Source organism: Hoplias malabaricus, chromosome 1, assembly GCF_029633855.1.
Source record: "Hoplias malabaricus isolate fHopMal1 chromosome 1, fHopMal1.hap1, whole genome shotgun sequence".
Classification (NCBI taxonomy): domain Eukaryota; kingdom Metazoa; phylum Chordata; class Actinopteri; order Characiformes; family Erythrinidae; genus Hoplias; species Hoplias malabaricus.
Window position 1 is genome coordinate 32,794,447 of NC_089800.1, and position 17,829 is coordinate 32,812,275.

The 17,829-nt window shown below is 41.4% G+C and overlaps 1 protein-coding gene across 2 annotated transcripts in view; it reads right to left on the reverse strand.

The window, feature by feature from the left end:
* Nucleotides 1-17,829, reverse strand: part of ppp2r3a (protein phosphatase 2, regulatory subunit B'', alpha) — a 60,387-nt gene that overhangs the window by 15,505 nt on the left and 27,053 nt on the right. For both annotated transcript variants that reach the window (XM_066662419.1, XM_066662420.1), the window contains 4 exons: nucleotides 4,748-5,011; nucleotides 3,453-3,556; nucleotides 2,387-2,489; nucleotides 1,978-2,052 (listed from right to left, as the gene is read on the reverse strand). In XM_066662419.1, the coding sequence (XP_066518516.1) occupies nucleotides 1,978-2,052; nucleotides 2,387-2,489; nucleotides 3,453-3,556; nucleotides 4,748-5,011 (546 nt within the window). The remainder of the gene's footprint in view (nucleotides 1-1,977; nucleotides 2,053-2,386; nucleotides 2,490-3,452; nucleotides 3,557-4,747; nucleotides 5,012-17,829) is intronic.

The window sequence follows — 17,829 nt, forward strand, 5'->3', positions numbered from 1 at the left end:
GATAATGAAATAATATTCATTACATAAAAATAATATAAAATGCATTATTATTTGTATTATTCATATATATACACACACACATGTTCCATTATAATATTGTGTTAACATATAACAATTAACAATAATATTATTAAATTATTTAGTATATTAAAACTTTAATACACAAATATTATTATATAATCTTAATAATCTTTATTTAAATAATGAATGTTTAGAGCTTGCTACTGAGTTCGAGTTAAAGAACAGCAGGACTTTTAAAGTGTCCAGTTTAAACTATAACAATAATATTAATATTAATTATAATCTGAAATAAATACCGTTTTTCCTGAGGAGGTTTAATATTAATCTGGGTGTGCATGTGTGTGTGTGTGAGAGAGAGTAGTCTGACTGGAGCTGTGGGAGTGGTGTGTTTCTAAAAGTGACAATAGCAGGGTTCTCCAGTTACAGAACTGTGGAACGTTTCCCGGTATCTCTGAGCTCCGGGGACAGGTGGAGGAACAGGAATTTACCAAATATGGGCATCAGCGTGGGGCAGGGGGCCGGGCTTCTTTATCAGTCTTTCCGTGATGTCAGGATTCACTAAAGCTAAAAAATCTCATGTGTATTTTTATACATTCATATTCACACATTTAAACACACACACACATATGCTCCAGCTGTCAACAGAGAGACAGACAGATGGAGTGAGACAGACAGATGGGGAATAGTTCATATCCTACTTTACAGAAGCCTATGAATATAAACTAAACTCTGCCCACAGTCCTTATTAAAGTAAACCTTATAAACTCCACCCACTAATGGAGAGACAGAGCGAAAAGTGTGTAGACCATAAAAAGTGTGTTAATGTTATAATACTGTAATAACAGTAATTAATGTAATAAATGTAATAAATGAGTTAACAAAGGATTTTATAATAGATGTTATTATAGAACTATTATAAAACAGATATTTTCGGTCCTAAAATCTGATTGGCTGAGCCGAGGTGGAAGCCTTTATAAAATACATGATTTACGCACACTTATGACTGCCTCACTGCATCTGAATTTCCTATTAATTCCCCACTGTTATAAACCTGTGTAGTGAGCTAGTGTGCAGCATGTAAAAAAAATGGAAATTGTTGATATATCGTGTGGGTTAACAGTGGATGAATTGTATGAAGAGATTGTCCAGAATAATATAGTATAAATTAAATTCCAGATTTAAATAGCAGTCCAAATCATTAAGTAGCTATTTCGTTTTGTGTTAGACTGCTAAGCTACTAGAGTTTACACTGGTAAAGGAATGGTTATTACAAATACAACTGACATATGTGATTCATGAACTGAACAAGAACGTTCACTGTCACGGTTTTATTCAAATAGCAAACAACAGCATGAAATCAGGAGATTATACAGTGCTTGATTAATGCTACTCAGCCAGTTTCTTGAGCTAAAGGCTAAAAACCCAGCTGAAGGCTAGCACTATATGCCCTGCAGCTTCTGGAGAGGCGCGCATTAGGCTACAGAGTAGAGTTGATGCAGAAGTATAAATTGGGCTTAAGAGTCCGTTCAGAGAGAGGACAGAAAAGTAAGTATTTGTACTGTATTAAAAAACCCTGACATATTTTGTTCAATGGCATGGCTATGTATTGCCCTCATGTTGCTTAGCAACAGTGCTCGCTGTTAACGGACAACACTGGTGGAAGAATGTTTGTTTATGAATAAATAGGTTTATGATTTGAACATTTGTTTGTTTTATCATATTTTATGTTGACTGCCGTTTTAAAATAGCAATAAGACCCTGGAGATTTCATCACAAGAAAGGTTTGTTACCCGTGATAACCAAACTTACTTGTGATAAAAATCGCAGTAATACACAGCTTTTCATGGCTTATTGTTTTAGTAAAGGATGTAATAAAGGAGTTAATAAAGGATGTAATAAATGTGTTAATAGAGGATGTATTAAAATATGTAATAAGAAATGTAATAAAGAACATACAGTGGTGATGTAGCGGGAATGGAATTCTGGAGCATCCTTTAAAAATGTTAGTCCTGGATGCGTGTCCACAATGTCCTGAAAATACACACAACACAATTACATTAACATTACAATATTTAAAATATCATAACATGAGTATATTCCATTAGCACAATATTATTTTTTAAATACTACACTAATAGAATATTATATATATATATATATATATATATATATACATATATATATATATATATTTTTTTTTTTTTTAAATAAAATTATGGCTCTCTTTACACATAAAGGTTATTAACTAACAGAAGAGAAATACATTATCAGCTCTTTATTGCTGATTTAAATGTGCTTTATTAATATAATTAAATCTCAGGCTAATCAACATAACCAAACGGTGAGTGTCAGTGTGAGAGCAGACCTGTAAAAGAGGGATAAAATCTTCCTGTTCCAGGTAATTACAGCTCGGCTTGGCCAGCAAGTAAACAAACTTAGACGCATCGTCATAGCAGCTGTGTAACAACCTGCACAGGAGACAAAATGACTTTTATTATATCAGGGATTAAATATGTACTTTTTCCCTGTTTTAAGAATATTAAAGGTTCGTCTAACTAATATGGATAGTTAGATGGACTATATTTTACATCACAGTGTTTGCTACAGTAAGGTCTGTCTTCAGTGTTCTAATAGTTGTCTGTCATCCTGAGGTAGATCACCTACGTGTCGGGAGCGTGCACACTGTGATATACAATCCTAGTTAGACAGCTGACTAGGTTTTGGGACAGACCCAGAGTCTCAATAAAAAATAAATAAATAAATAAATAAATAACAGATCCAGTGTTTTCCAGTTCATTAAAAGAAGGTTCTGAAGGTCCAGCGGAGCACGGTATCAGAGCTTACACTTCAACACTGTTACTTTAAGAACACACGGCAAAAACTTTAAAAGCACATCAATAACATAGTGTGGTTCAGTGATGTTCCTCATTAAACAAACCAACCCTAACACTGCAGTGAACTGAGGGGTTACAGTCTGATTCACACACACTCACAAACACACTCACTGAGACACACACATCCAAAACCTTCACAAATGCTCTGTGTAATAAAGAAATATCCTTAGAATGAATGTGAAGTGAGTGGTATTTCCTGCTGCACTTTAGTGAATAAACTCCGGAGGGAGTCGTCTCCATGATCAGGGGCCGCATCGGCATGAGGAAGTGGAAGAGATCTGAGTGGGTTTACTTTAATAACAACACTTTTTACAATGTGTTATATCACAAACATACTTTGTATCAGAAGTCTTGTAATACTGATGTGTGGGGCATCTGTGTGTTTTCTGTGTGGTGCAGGTTCTGAATGTCTTTAGAGGACAGTAAACAAATGCTGTGCAGTCTCTGACTTTCACTCAGTGCTGTGTACAGTAATCTACACGTGTTCTAAAATCAGACCCCTGAAAGCGCTGGTGTTTAAGGTCAGGGGTCACTCACTTTCTCCAGGTGGCGATAAATGTATGGACAGAGACAAACCCCGTCCTCTCTCCTCCTGCGCAGGTAAACATGGGGGCCTTCCAGTACAGCGGACACCCACATGCCTGAAACACACAACAGAATCACTGGTTATCAGTGTAGTCACCGTGCTTTCACTGCATCATCAGCACTGGGTTCACTCAGTCACTTCAGAGCACTGCCGTCTCCAGAGGAAACAACTCAAAACTAGTTTAGCCCAAACTAGGCTCCAGAATAAACCAAGCCCAGAAGCATTTTGACACAAATATCCATCCTGATGATCCATTCCAGTTCCATTCCAAATCACAGTTCTCTCTGGTTGTTTACATTCAGAAACTCAACTTTTAAATAATGATTGTATCTTGTTGGCACCTGAAGTGTAACTTGTTTGAGGTTTTTATACACTGTTTGAATTCCCACAGAAACTCATTTGTATCTTGAGCTTAGTTTTGTAGCAATGTCGGTAATGCAGTTAGAAGTCAAGAAGTCTTCCAGCCTACGATTCACACATAATTAATCTTTAATGGTTTTCTGTTAGCCTCATCCCCGCAAACCCCAAACCACACATGAATCAACAAATGAACATCAAATTCTAAGCTAACCATGACCAACAAGTGTTTAACAGAAACAGGTCTAATCCTGACCTTAGACACAGAGAACAACCCCAAGTTAATATGTAAACACACTGAAAAATGCTAACGATATTTACTTTATCTTACAAACTTTACCTTATCTTTCTCAAGTTCACAGTGAATCCAGAGAACACTGAGCAGCAGATGCTTATGAGCAGATACCAATATATAAATATACATTTTCACTCATTCATTATCTGTAACCGCTTATCCAGTTCAGGGTCGCGGTGTATAAATATACATAACATATATTATTCCAATATAATAATAATTTATATAACATCATATGCAGCAAGAATTTAAGAGCAGACCAGGAAACGGAAACCAGACCCATATAAGTGGCTACTGAACAGATCTCTCACGATGGCCATTTGATTTTGTGAAAATAAATGAAATAAACATTATAATCATTTTAAGCCCCTTTTCATGCCACTGATATAATGACAATATAATAATGTAATTATAACCCTTTAAAAAGCAGCAGAGTAAAAACAGTGTGCGAAAATGAATTCAACTGAATTACAGAGTAAATTTCTGAATATTGTATGATAAATTGTGATTGTGATCATGTAATCATCGTGACAGATGCACTGCTGAACAATTCTCTACATTTCTGGATGAGGGATGCTTGTGTTTTGGCCTGACCTTGGCGATCTTGGCCATCTCGTAGATGTCAGCCTTTTCCTCCGGGAGCTCAGCGAAGGCACCCTCCACAGCGGCAATGATGAGGTCAGCGGCGGTGGAAGGGGGCGGGGGGAGACCCATTGGGAAGTAAAAACGTGGAATGTTTATGGCGGGAGGGGGAGGGGGAGGGGGAGGGCTAGCCACTCGTTTCTCTGGAGGAGGGGAGGGCGTGCAAGGAATCAGAGGAGGGGGAGGAGGACTTCCTGGTTTTTTCTCTGGCTGGATCTAGAGAGAGAGAGAGAGAGAGAGAGGTAGGGAGGAGGAGAGAAAGTGGAGGAGGGAGGGAGGGAGAAAGTGGGTGAGGGAGTGAGGGAGGGATGGAGAGAGAAAGAGGGAGACAGAGTGAAAGGGAGAGGAGTGTTAGAAAATTTCCAGATGGTTGTCATTGAGACTTGAGAGGTTGTCATACACTGAGGGCACCCAAAGCCCCACCCACAGACTGATGAAACGCACAATAACTCTAGTCTGACTGGTTAAACAGAGTCACATGACTCGGTCAGATGTAATTCAGACCTGAAACAATATTTGAAATCAGGTTAGTCTCGTGAATGCGGAACAAGCCTAGTCCTAGACTACTCCACTGAACCATTGAGATTTTCCACTGAAAAGAACATGATTGATTGAAGCATCATCACCATCATCATCCCCATCAGCATTATCATCACAATCATCATCAGCATCACCATTATCACAATCATCATCATCATCATCATCACCTTTATCATCATCTGCATCAACACCACCTTCAGCATTACCATGATCATCACGTTCTTTATCATAATCATCATCACCATCAGCAAAATCATCATCAGCATCACCATAATCATCAACACCTTCATCACCATCGTCATCATCATCACCACCATCCCCTCTTTCATCTTCATCACAATCATCAGCAGCATCACCTTCATTATCATAATAATCATCACATTTATAACATTATCACCAATATCTCTATCATAATAACCATCACAATCATTATCACCTTCATCACAATCATTATTAGCATCACCATGATCATCACAACCAGCATTTTCATCATCACTGGCATCTCCTGTCAAAGAACCAGCGTCCTCCATGTCTGAGAACCATTTTGTGTTCCACAATAAACCATACAGCGGTTAAACTTTCACTGGAAGGTAAACTTCTTTTTCTAAACTTTCCTTTTTTGCCTTTGTTATCCTCCTCGCGGAGAGGGGTCACAATGCCACATTCTCATTACATAACGTTACAAATCTGACACTCACTGTGCCCTCTCCCCACTATCCACTCTGTAGTTTTATGGAGTGAGTTCTTTGTCCACTGATGAAGGACTAAAAGACGACCAACTCACACTGTGCAGTGACAGATGAGCTACTATCTCTGGCTTTACATCTACAAGGTGGACAAATGAGGTACAAAAAAATACAAAACATCTAGACTTTTAGTTATTATTATTATTATTACTACAAACCGGATTCCAAAAAAGATGGGACACTAGACAAATTGTGAATAAAAACTGAATGCAATGATGTGGAGGTGCCAACATCTAATATTATTTTCAGAATAGAACACAAATCACAGATCAAAGTTTAAACTGAGAGAATGTATCATTTTAAGGGAAAAATATATTATTTCAAAACTTCATGGTGTCAACAAATCCCAAAAAAGTTGGGACAAGGCCATTTTTTACCACTGTGTGGCATCCCCCCTTCTTCTTACAACACTCAACAGACGTCTGGGGACAGAGAAGACCAGTTTCTCAAGTTTAGAAATAGGAATGCTCTCCCATTCATGTCTAATACAGGCCTCTAACTGTTCAATCGTCTTGGGCCTTCTTTGTCGCACCTTCCTCTTTATGATGCGCCAAATGTTCTCTATAGATGAAAGATCTGGACTGCAGGCTGGCCATTTCAGTACCCGGATCCTTCTCCTACGTAGCCATGATGTTGTGATTGCTGCAGAATGTGGTCTGGCATTATCTTGTTGAAAAATGCAGGGTCTTCCCTGAAAGAGATGACGTCTAGATGGGAGCATATGTTGTTCTAGAACCTGAACATAGTTCTCTGCATTAATGGTGCCTTTCCAGACATGCAAGCTGCCCATGCCACAAGCACTCATGCAACCCCATACCATCAGTGACGCAGGCTTCTGAACGGAGCGTTGATAACAACTTGGGTTATCCTTGTCCTCCCTGGTCCGGATGACATGGCGTCCCAGTGTTCCATAAAGAACTTCTTTCTGCGCAACAATGGTGGAATTGGTGATCCTCTTACCATCTTGGCTTCAGAGAGACACTGACACTCTGAGAAGCTCTTTTTATACCCAATCATGTTGTCAATTGACCTAATTAGTGTTAATTGGTCTTCCAGCTGTCCCTTATATGCTCAATTTCCTTTTTCCAGCCACTTATTGCTACTTGTCCCAACTTTTTGGGGATTTGTTGACACTGAAATTTTGAATCAACATATTTTTCCCTTAAAATGTTACATTTACTCAGATTAAACTTTTGATCTGTCATTTATGTTCTATTACGAATAAAATATTGACATTTTATTCATCATTGCATTCAGTTTTTATTCACAATTTGTTTAGTGTCCCAACTTTTTTGGAATCCGGTTTGTATTATTATTATTATTATTAAGATAATTACTCCTCTCAGTGAGTGTGGTACATGTATAAAATTATATATAATTATGAATATAAATACAAAATTATATCTACTATGAATATGAATGAAAGTAACCGAACAGGGGCAATGTTTGTGTGTGTGTGTGTGTGTATGGATAAAAGAATGGCATGAATCTGGTGATTTGCCTGATACGGGTCAGTAACAGCTGTACTCTCTCTTCCTCTCTCTCTTCTTCAGAAAAAAACTGCGTAGATATGTGAAATGAGATATGTATCGTGTTATAACATGTTCATCAGGCCACAGTTACAGTGAAGTGTTTATAAATCTCTTAATACTGTGTTATAATGTAATAGAAAACCTGACACCAGACTGTACAATTAAACGTGTGGAGTTCAGTCATACAGCACATGTAAACAAACACACACACACCCCAGCATCAGTTTGTACTCCTGTAATTAGACGTAATGATGTAACTGTGTAATTACAGGACTAAAATGTTCTTAAAGTATAATTACACAGTTATTAACGATGTTGTGAAGAGTGTCTGTTGGTGTTTTAGAGTCAGTGCTCACAGTATCTCCGGTCCTGTACTGTGAATAAACCCCTCCCCCCATCTAATTCCTGCTTTCAGACCCTGCCAGCCAGCTGTTAGCACTGAACACAGCGGTAACTTCACTTAATTCGCCTGAACATCCAGCAGCACTTCTCCAACCCGAGCATGAGAGGAGGCCCCAGCACTTCCTCAGACTTTACTAACAGGTTTTATTACAGGCTTATGGATGGATTTATGAGGGGTATATCATTTTATGGTTCATGTGGTCTTTATAATGGGTTTATTAAGTGTAAACTATAGTTTTAAAATAGGTTATAAGGTGTTTATAACGAGTCGATGGGATCACATCAGGTTTATAAAGGGTTTACAATGTTTTCAAATTTTTTTATATTAGGTTTATAATGAGTTCATAAGGGTTTAATAATGGACCGTCCATCCTCAGGGACTGATACAAACGAGACAGGTCTGAGATCTGTCTCTCACCGTGTGAGACTGGGAGGGTGTCCTGTGTCCGGCTACGTTCTGGGGTCTTGCTGTAGAACCCAGTAATTTAGGGTGTTATAAACAAGGCCTGTTAATAAGCCCTTAATAACAGCTTAAAGAGTGGATTTAGGGTGTTATAAATGAAGCCTGTTAAAAATGAATTATGGTGTAATGAGCAGTAGAAGCCTACAAGCTTTAACATCAACACAATGTGGTTTTCTTCTGTAAACTCAAAAGTCCAGCTTCATATGTCTTATAAACATCTTATAAATGTGTTATGAATTAGCTGTAGACCTGTGCTAGAGCAGAGTGGAGCACATGGTCAAGCAGGTGACTGTCTGTATTGACTACAACAGCTGCTGACACTGTATTCACCAGGAATTTCCAAAGGAATTTCTATCAGATACTCTCCCCGATCTTGATTTAGTCCCAGATTGGAATTAAGAGCCGGATTAGCTGGTTAGGTTCTTTAATCCTGGATTATAGTCATGGATTTCGGGAGTTGGTGTAGATTCACACTGGTGTACTGTATGAATTGAAGACAGCAGCTGTTGCTGGGGGCTTCATGGCCCCCCTCTTCCCTGCCCAAAGCTCCTGTACGCAACATTCCCCTGGACACTGTATTCTTGAAGCCCATTGACCCCCCAGTCCCCAGCAGCACTATTAATAGGCCTGTTGGTATCTGCCTGTGAATAGTTTGTCTTCCCTGGCATGGGCTAGTTAGCCACAGCAGTCCTTTGCAGAACTGGACGAGTCCGTGTACTGACCTGCGCTTGCTGGAAAGACTTGAGCCTCTTCTTGAATCTGGACGGCAGGACGAAGTCGCAGCCTCGGGCCAGAAATGCCAGCTCCCCCCGCAGGTCAGGGTCTTCCCTGAGCGAGGCCTCCTTTATCATCATGGTTGTGGTGTCCAGAGAGAAAATCCCCGAGTGAGATCTGTGCGGCTACTCCCAACGTCCTTGGTCACTTCTACTCCCGAGGTCACTGTCTGCAGTCAGAGCTGTCCTCTGTCTGCGCTCCTATTAGTTTTCTTCTTTTTATTGTCCTTTTGGTTCGTCCACCTCACACAGCAGCCACTCTCCCTCTCACACAACTCTCACTGGCTGGTTCCGGTCCGTCCAGGGGATCCTCACCCTCTTCTTGGGGTCTCGGTGTACAGGAAGATTCCCAGAGGTGTAACTGATAGCAGGTGGTCCAGAGCCCAGGAGCATTGCAGCCCCAGCACCAGGCCTTCAGGCTCCTGCCTTCCACTTGGGTCACATACAAACACTCTTAGCCCGTCCACAGCCCACGGCTCTCAACTCTGAGAAACATGACCCAGGTGGGGGTTCAGCATCCAGACGCTCCAAGCACTGCTGTCTCTGTCCTGACAAGCCAAAGCCTGCACTCAGGGGAGGGCTGGGTGGGGAATGAGGGGTCAGCTGTGTCAGATGTCCATCCGTGCCTGTGTTGCGTGGATCAGCAAAGATGCATTATGGGAAAGGAAGACCCCCCCCCACCCCACCCCAACATCTCTCTCTGGTCCAGGGAGCTAAAGTTAGCGGGCTGTGCTGACTTTGTTTACGCACTGGGCTCGGTGTGAAGAGACGCAGATCTGGCCTCAACAAGTTCATGGGGTACACCTCGGCTCAGAGAGGGAGGGGGCGCTAGTGTTTTTTCTTAGGTATTTAAGCCCCTTACACAGCACCCTGCCACCCCCCACACAGGACTCACAGGGCTTCCTGATCAGGCATCACAACCACAACACATTCAGCAAAATAAACATCCAAAGAATGCTTAGAACTGGGGGGGGGGGGGGTAAAAAAAAACATTTATTGAAGTCACTCTGATGCAGTGTTTTACTGAATTAAATGTGTGAAACTTGGAGAACTTGAGAACTTGGACCGGTGTTACTCCACAAAGAGGACTAATGTGAACTGATGTGACTGATCTGCCAGAATATTAACTTAGTAGCCCTCAGTTGATCTCTAAAACACAGTTATTTAGAGGTGTCTCCAGACAGATGAAACGAGACATGATATGGGGTTCACGAGAATGAGATGAGATTTTAAAATATTTTAAGAAAATGAAAAATATGTCTGAAAAATAGAGTTTTATTGGACAAAGTCACAAAATGCAAAGACTTAATTGTATATGAACTATGCAGGAGTTTGTAGCTTTTTAATTGAAACAGTATGTGACCTAACTTATCCACTTTCCACAAATTAAGTATATAATAAATAAATATATATATAGAAATAACAAAAATAAATATATTATTGCTGTGGCTCTAGCACTTGACTGTGGAATTTGAGGTCTAAAGGCAGAATGTTGTCTGGCATTATCTTGTTGAAAAATGCAGTGAATGTCCTCCAACTCCAATATTACACTGGCTGCTATTAACAAATATCCACTGTAACTGACAAGATAATGCATTAGCTATACATCTTCTGTTGAGAGGTGCTCTGACTGATGAGCTGTTGCACTCGCTGCCTTTACTACTGTATTGCCAGATCCCTCTTAAAAAGTTCATACCACTCCTGCAAGTTTCATGTGCTCCTTTAGCATGTGGCAGACAACAAAAACGAAGCAGGAAAACATGAAACAATGCACAAAGCATGACAGCATTCAGAACATGCTCCACACACAAACCACACAAATATTACACCACTCTTCTGATATAAAGTGTGTTTCTGATATAAACTACTTTAAAATTGTTGTTATTAAACTACACAAAACTCTGATCTCTTCCTCTCCCTTGTGTCTATGTGGCTGCTGATCATGGAGACAACGCCTTCTGGAGTTTAGTCACTAAAGTGCAGCGGATAGAAACACAACTCATTCATTTTTATTTCAGGTGAAGTTTCTTTATTTTGCAGAATATAACATTGCGTTGCCCCCCCCCCCCCCCCCCAGTGTGAACCACCTCCTGACATGTCCCTCAGTGTGTTCTTAGGTTCAAATGTTCTTGATTATTGTCATCTTCCACTGCCTACGTTATGTTCTGACACTCGAGAACAAAAAAACCAAGAACAGTTAAAAACCTGGATATCTTCTGGAGAGGACAGGAACATTCTGTGGGATCTTGGTTTGAGAAACAGACAAATACTCTCCACAGTCCAGCTCTGACCCCGCCCCCCACCGAATCCAGACCTGCAGAGACACAAACACAGCCCCCATAGCGCCCCCTGCTGCCCACCCTGTTACATTACCACACACTACACTTGAGTGCCGCCAGGACCTGAGTGAAGCCACTTACACAGATCAGAAAACACAGAGAGGAACTTTAATGGTTTTTAATTGCTCCCCTTACACCCCACTCTCCCCACCCAAGACACACCCCCACCCTCCCCCTTGTTGTCTTCTCTTTCCTCTCTGTGGTATATATAGCCTTGTGTCCAGCAGCTCTCCTGACATTTCAGCTGCACATTCCTACCCACAATCCCCTGCTCCGCCAGCGGCAGCTGTTACAGGCTCATCACACATATCCCCCCCGCAGCCCCCCAGGATAGATAACACCCACTTCGGATCTCAGACCCCTGCCTGCCTCGCAGCCTCCCAGCACTGATAACACCTACCCCAAGTCTTTACTGATCATTGTCACTGTGTCTGAAGTGTAATGACTACAGACTCACTCTCACTCTGAAACAAACACAGTTCCCCCAATAGAACAGGGACCTGTGTGCATCATCTCAACCATGAGAGGAGACTCTGACTGCAGCATTAACGTCCATGCACAGGGCTCCTCTATCACCTCACTTACACGTGGAGAAACAGCTAACACTTCTGTCCATTGGGGGCTCCTGATACCTGACAGGTCTCTTTGTGAGTCACAGACACTTTAAAGGTTCCTGCAGGTCGCTGGGAGCCTCCTGCTAGTGTCCAGTGTCACTTCGGGATGGACAGTGTCCTAAATGGGTCAGAATGGATTTGGTCAGGGTTCCACAGAGAACTAATGCTAGTCCTCTGGGACACAGTGGTCTCCGAGGGGAACAGATGGGCGGAGTTGGGGGTGCAGCATGGTGACAGGACCCTTAGGCTTGAGTCTTCTGTTCATCGTCTTCTTGGAGGATACTTTAAATAACTGCCCGCGCTCTGAACTCAGTGTGAACTGCTTTAACATCTGTGGCTAATGCACTGATTAAGTTATTAATAGTGGAGAATTTCCCAGCTGCCTCCACGGCTTTATCCCCGTCTGCAATTCTGCAAAAGCAAAATACTCTGCCCCCCTCCAAAAAAAAAAAAAACAGGAACACACTGAGCGAGTGTCTCACATAAACCTCGCAATGCAGATCGCTTCATAACACATATTATTACGGTATGCCTTAATAAACTGTAACCCCCTTCTTTATGACATCACACACCCCAGTGTTACAACATCACACACCCCTGGTGTTATGCCATCAAACCCCCGGCTGCAGGAAGTGTGCTGTGTGTGTTTGAGGGTGTCATGGGTTAATGTTACCGTGTCCTAATTGTTGCTATGGCAATGCTAAACAATTTATTTGATATTTCTGTTGGTAGTTGTGGTATTTGATGTGGTTGCTATGGTGTTTCGTATGTTTCTAATGTGTTGCTTGGCTTATGTTATAATCATCGAGTTATTGTTAATGTTTTGATACACCATTGCTTTGATTTTTTAGTTGGATGTTATGGTGAATCTGTGGCTGCTAAGGTGTGGCTATGCTAATGCTTTTGTGGCCCAGCATTTGCTAAGATAACGCACACTGATTTCTGTAGGATTTCTGTTGGTGATTATTGTGACTGCTAACGTGTTGTGTTGTCCCAGTGGTAGCTGATGCTCAACTGTTGCTTTGATATGTTGGTTGCTAAGGTTGTCAGCATGGTTGCTATGGTGGTCACTGTGGTTGCTATGGTGTTTAAAGAAAAATAAAGAACAGTATAAACACATTTTTAAGAACTGTTTACTCTTTCGTATTTTATAATTTCGGTTTAAAAAAATTTCCCGAGGGAAAAAAAAATCAAAAAAAGAGAATTGGGGGAGTTCTGGACTGGGGGTCTGGAATTGGTTGTCTGAGTGTGGGTCTGGAGTAGGGGATTTGAAATGGGGGGGACAGGTCCAGGGGCAGGTTCAGGACTCGTTGGACATTCGCTGAGGGCAGCAGTGAAGTCAGCAGCAGAAACCCAATCAGCTCCGACAGTTAATACAGTTCTAGACGTACTCAGTGCAAAACGTGCTGTAGGACACACACACACACAAAACTGTCTCCAGCTCATCTCACAAACCCGAGGCCAAACACAGACAGACAGATCACAAATCCCTCGCACAGAATCGCTAATGTGGCTAATGCAGGCCAGAAGACGCTGAGGAGGAATCTGATTTACAGTCATCACTTCACCAGCACCGGGCCAAGGAACAGTGGAACCTTGTTCTCTGGAGTGATGGAGTTCCTCTGGTGTTTTGAACGGTGGAACTGTGTTCTGTGGAGTGATGCAGTTCCTCTGGTGTTCACTGGAGTGATGGAGTTCTCCTAAGATGGAGGATATATAAATGAGGATAAGAGGTTGGTCTTGTTGCCATGGTGACAGCAGGCGTCTCTAAGGTGGAGGATAAATGAATGCGGATAAGAGGTGGGTGTTGCTGTCATGGAGATAGCAGCGGTCCCTGAGGCAGAGGATAAATGAATGCGGATAAGGGATGCGTGTTGTTGCCTTGGTGGCAGCAGTGGTCCCTGAGATGTAGAACAGGCAGGTCAGTTGTGTTTGCAATAATAACAATGTTTTCATTCCTCCGGATCAGTGGCACAGGCTTGGAATTCCATCCACAGCCAACATATACACAGACTATATACACAAACCCTATACACACACGCACTATACATACACACAATGCATACACACACACTATACATACACACAAACACACATGCTATACATACACACAATGGTCTTGACTGCCTACTGTTGGCTCCTCAAGGTCACTTAAAGCACTATGAAGCTCCTTTGGGTCTCTACTGCCTCCTTCTGGCTCACACTGACCATGTACTGCCCCCTTCGGGTCCTCAGTGGCCCTCTACTGCCCTCCTAGGTCCTGGTGTTTGGTGGCCCTCAGTGACACCTCTCATCTTCCATGTATTCCTCCTGACACTTTCAGGCTGTCTTTACCCTCTACTGCTGGTTCCCTCTTTGAACCCTGCTGACCTGTTCTTGTTAAGTTCCTGCTGATAGATGTTGGTCCTACCTGCCACCTTGCTGTACTTTTCAACTTTGGACACGTCCTGAGGCCCGAGGCCAGTTCAGAATCGCAGCGTCCATCAGTTCTCCCTGCAGCACCCTGTCTCCTCCAGCAGGGGATGCTAAAACACCACAGTATTCAACAGTACACCCACTGCAGCTCCCACTCCCAGTGAGTGTCAGCGACCGGTCTCAGTACAAACTGCACAGCAGCATATCCTCGGGACCCAGCAGAACCAGTTGAAAGAGTTCCAGCTCTAGAGTTCTAAAGGGTTCTGATAGCCCATTATGGTTCCAGTCAGAACTCAGAATGATTCAGAACCATCAAACCAGGCAGAAAACCTAAAGGATTTTGTACAGAACCACTGCTTTCACTAAGGAACCCCAGGGCAGGTGCTGATCCAGAGTTTTGCCGGGGGTTCTCTGGTGGAGGTTCTCATTGGTGTGATGTTAAAGGTGGAGGGCAAATTGCTCCACACAGCTGTTGTCCGCTGATCCTTTCAGGCAGGGGAGGGTATCCACCCCCTGCAGGGTGTGTATACTGAAGATATGTTTGATAAATAATAATCACAGAGGCCCCCTCCCGTCTCCAGATGTTTTTTTTGTGTTTGTTTTGCGCTATAGCTTTTTTCTGCTCACTGTTCTTACACACAGTCCAGTTCAACAAACTGCAGTTGCAATAAACTGCTAACCCCCCCACCCCTGGCACTCTGCCCCCCTCAGCGGACCCCCGGAGAAGGGTCTTCTTTCCCCTGGCGACAACCAGTCTCTCACACACATACCAGACAGTGTGTGTGTGTATGGAGAGAGGGGGTAAAGTTACATACACTGACACCTTTGTTTCTGGATAACAACTCTCTCTCCCTCTCCCTCTCTCTCCCTCTCTCTCAGACAGACAGATAGTCAGATGTTCCAGTAAAGTAGCTGGTGGTTGCTATGGTATCCAAGTTGATTGCTAAAATGTTACTAAATGGTTGCTATGGAGTTCTGTTGCTAGGCTGTTGCTATGTGGCTGCAAACACATTTGTAGGTGGTTGCTATTAGGGATGCACCATTCCAAATGTTTAAATTCCTATGCATTACAGAGAAGCTGCATATCAGCCAATACTGGCCCAATACAGACACAATACTGTTCCTATACCGATCCAATACAGACCCGATACAGACCCAATACAGATCTGACAACAACCGAATACAGACCCAATACCAACCAGTTACTGATCTCACACAGACCCAATACCAACCAGATACAGACCCAATACAGACCCGATACCGACCTTATACCAATATGATATCCACAAAAACAACAACATATATAATAATACTAATAATAATAATAATAAATTAATTAATTACATTTATATAGTGCCTTTCTCATACTCAAGGACAATTTCCATAGAGGAGGGAGATGAGAGAAAGAAAGAAAAAAAATAAAAACCAAAGAATAAAAAAAAAAACACACACACACATTAGAAACACAAGATATCAATAATGGCAAATGCAAGACAGCAAATTAATCAACGTAACAAAGAATGAAAATGTTGAGAGAAAAGATTGGATTTGAAAGAGGAAAGTGAGGCACAAAGACAGAGAGACTGCAGCAAGCTATTCCACAATTTTGGGGCCAAGGATCTACCATCTACTGAGATCAATTTAAGTTTAGGAATGAAGAGAAGGCCAACATTAGAAGACCTAAGAGAAAGGGAAAAATGTATGGGTGAAGGAGTTCTGTTAAGTAAGAGGGCACAACAACATGCAGAGATTTGTAGGTAAGTAATAGAAGTTTAAACTGTATACAAAGAGAGACAGGTAGCCAGTGCAGCTGGTAATGTGGGTGGATTTCTTAATGTAGGACAGAATTCTGGCAGCAGAATTTAAAACATATTGAAGTTGACAAATCGTTTTATTGGGAATGCCTATAATCAAACCGAGAAGAAATGTTAGCATGAATGAGGATTTCTGCATCTTGGCTGTAAGTACAGGCCGACCACGGGCAGTGTTACATAAGTGAAAATAGGACTTTTTGACAATGCACCTGATATATGGTTCAAATGAAAGATTAGTATCAAAAATACACAGAGGTTACGAACCACAGATGAGGGTGAAACATTCACACCATCAAGACTTAGAGTAAAACCAATTAACTTTGATACAGACCCAGTACCAACCTACACAGCAAATTCTCCAGTGTTAAAGCAACACTATTAGTGTTGATTTAGTGTTAGTTAAATCAACACTATTAGTGTTAATTTAACACTGAGAGTGTTACATTATTACACTAACAGCGTGAATTTAACACTAATAATATTTATTTAACACTGGTGAATTTACTGTGCAATACAGACCAAATACCAACCAAATACCGACCCGATGCAGATCTGATACCAACCTAATACAGACCAAATACCAACCCAATATCGATCCGATACAGACCCAAAACCAACCCAATACTATATCTGATACCATGACTGAATTAATAAACTGAGTATGTTGCTCTGTGGGACAGAGTTAAGGCATCAGGACTCAGACATTACTGACTTTGTAAAACTAATATAACTAACACAGATATAACTGCACTGAACTTCTACTGATTTGTGCAGGACCTTGACACAGTAAGAAGTCTATCTTTTTAAATATATTAAAATATATGAAGTGTATTATTTATTAGAGTCAAAACTGAGAGTAAATCGTGTCACAGACAGTAATCAATTATTTTTTTAATTTTTAGTGTAAACAGTAATTAAACATCTACGTTCTTAAACTTAAAGTGGATTATTTAATCTGGAATCTGATTATGTTTTGGTTGTTGATGTGACTTAGTTTAGTTTTGAATTAGCTCGGTCCACACACTAGGGTTTGGGAAAACAGGAGGTGGGCAGTATTTGCATATTCATACATTTTCAGGATCCTAAAGAACGTTGTGGTTGGAGAGCGTTTTTGACGTCACATTTAGTCCTTTCTCAAAAATAACAATAAAATATCTCTCTCTGCTCAAATCCATGGTAGAGGCTGTAGCCTGTGTCTCCTGCTGTTCAGATACTTTTCCTGAAAGAAAGAGTCTAGGAACGCCTCTTGAGTCTCTGTCTCACAGTTTGTAAAAATACACAAAATAAAGTAAGCGTGCATGTGTGTGGTAAACTAGAGGAGTTCCTTCATAAATAGGTGTCCGAGAAAACAGACAAACCAGTGTCACTTTACAAAGCTCAGTGCTAAAAACATGAC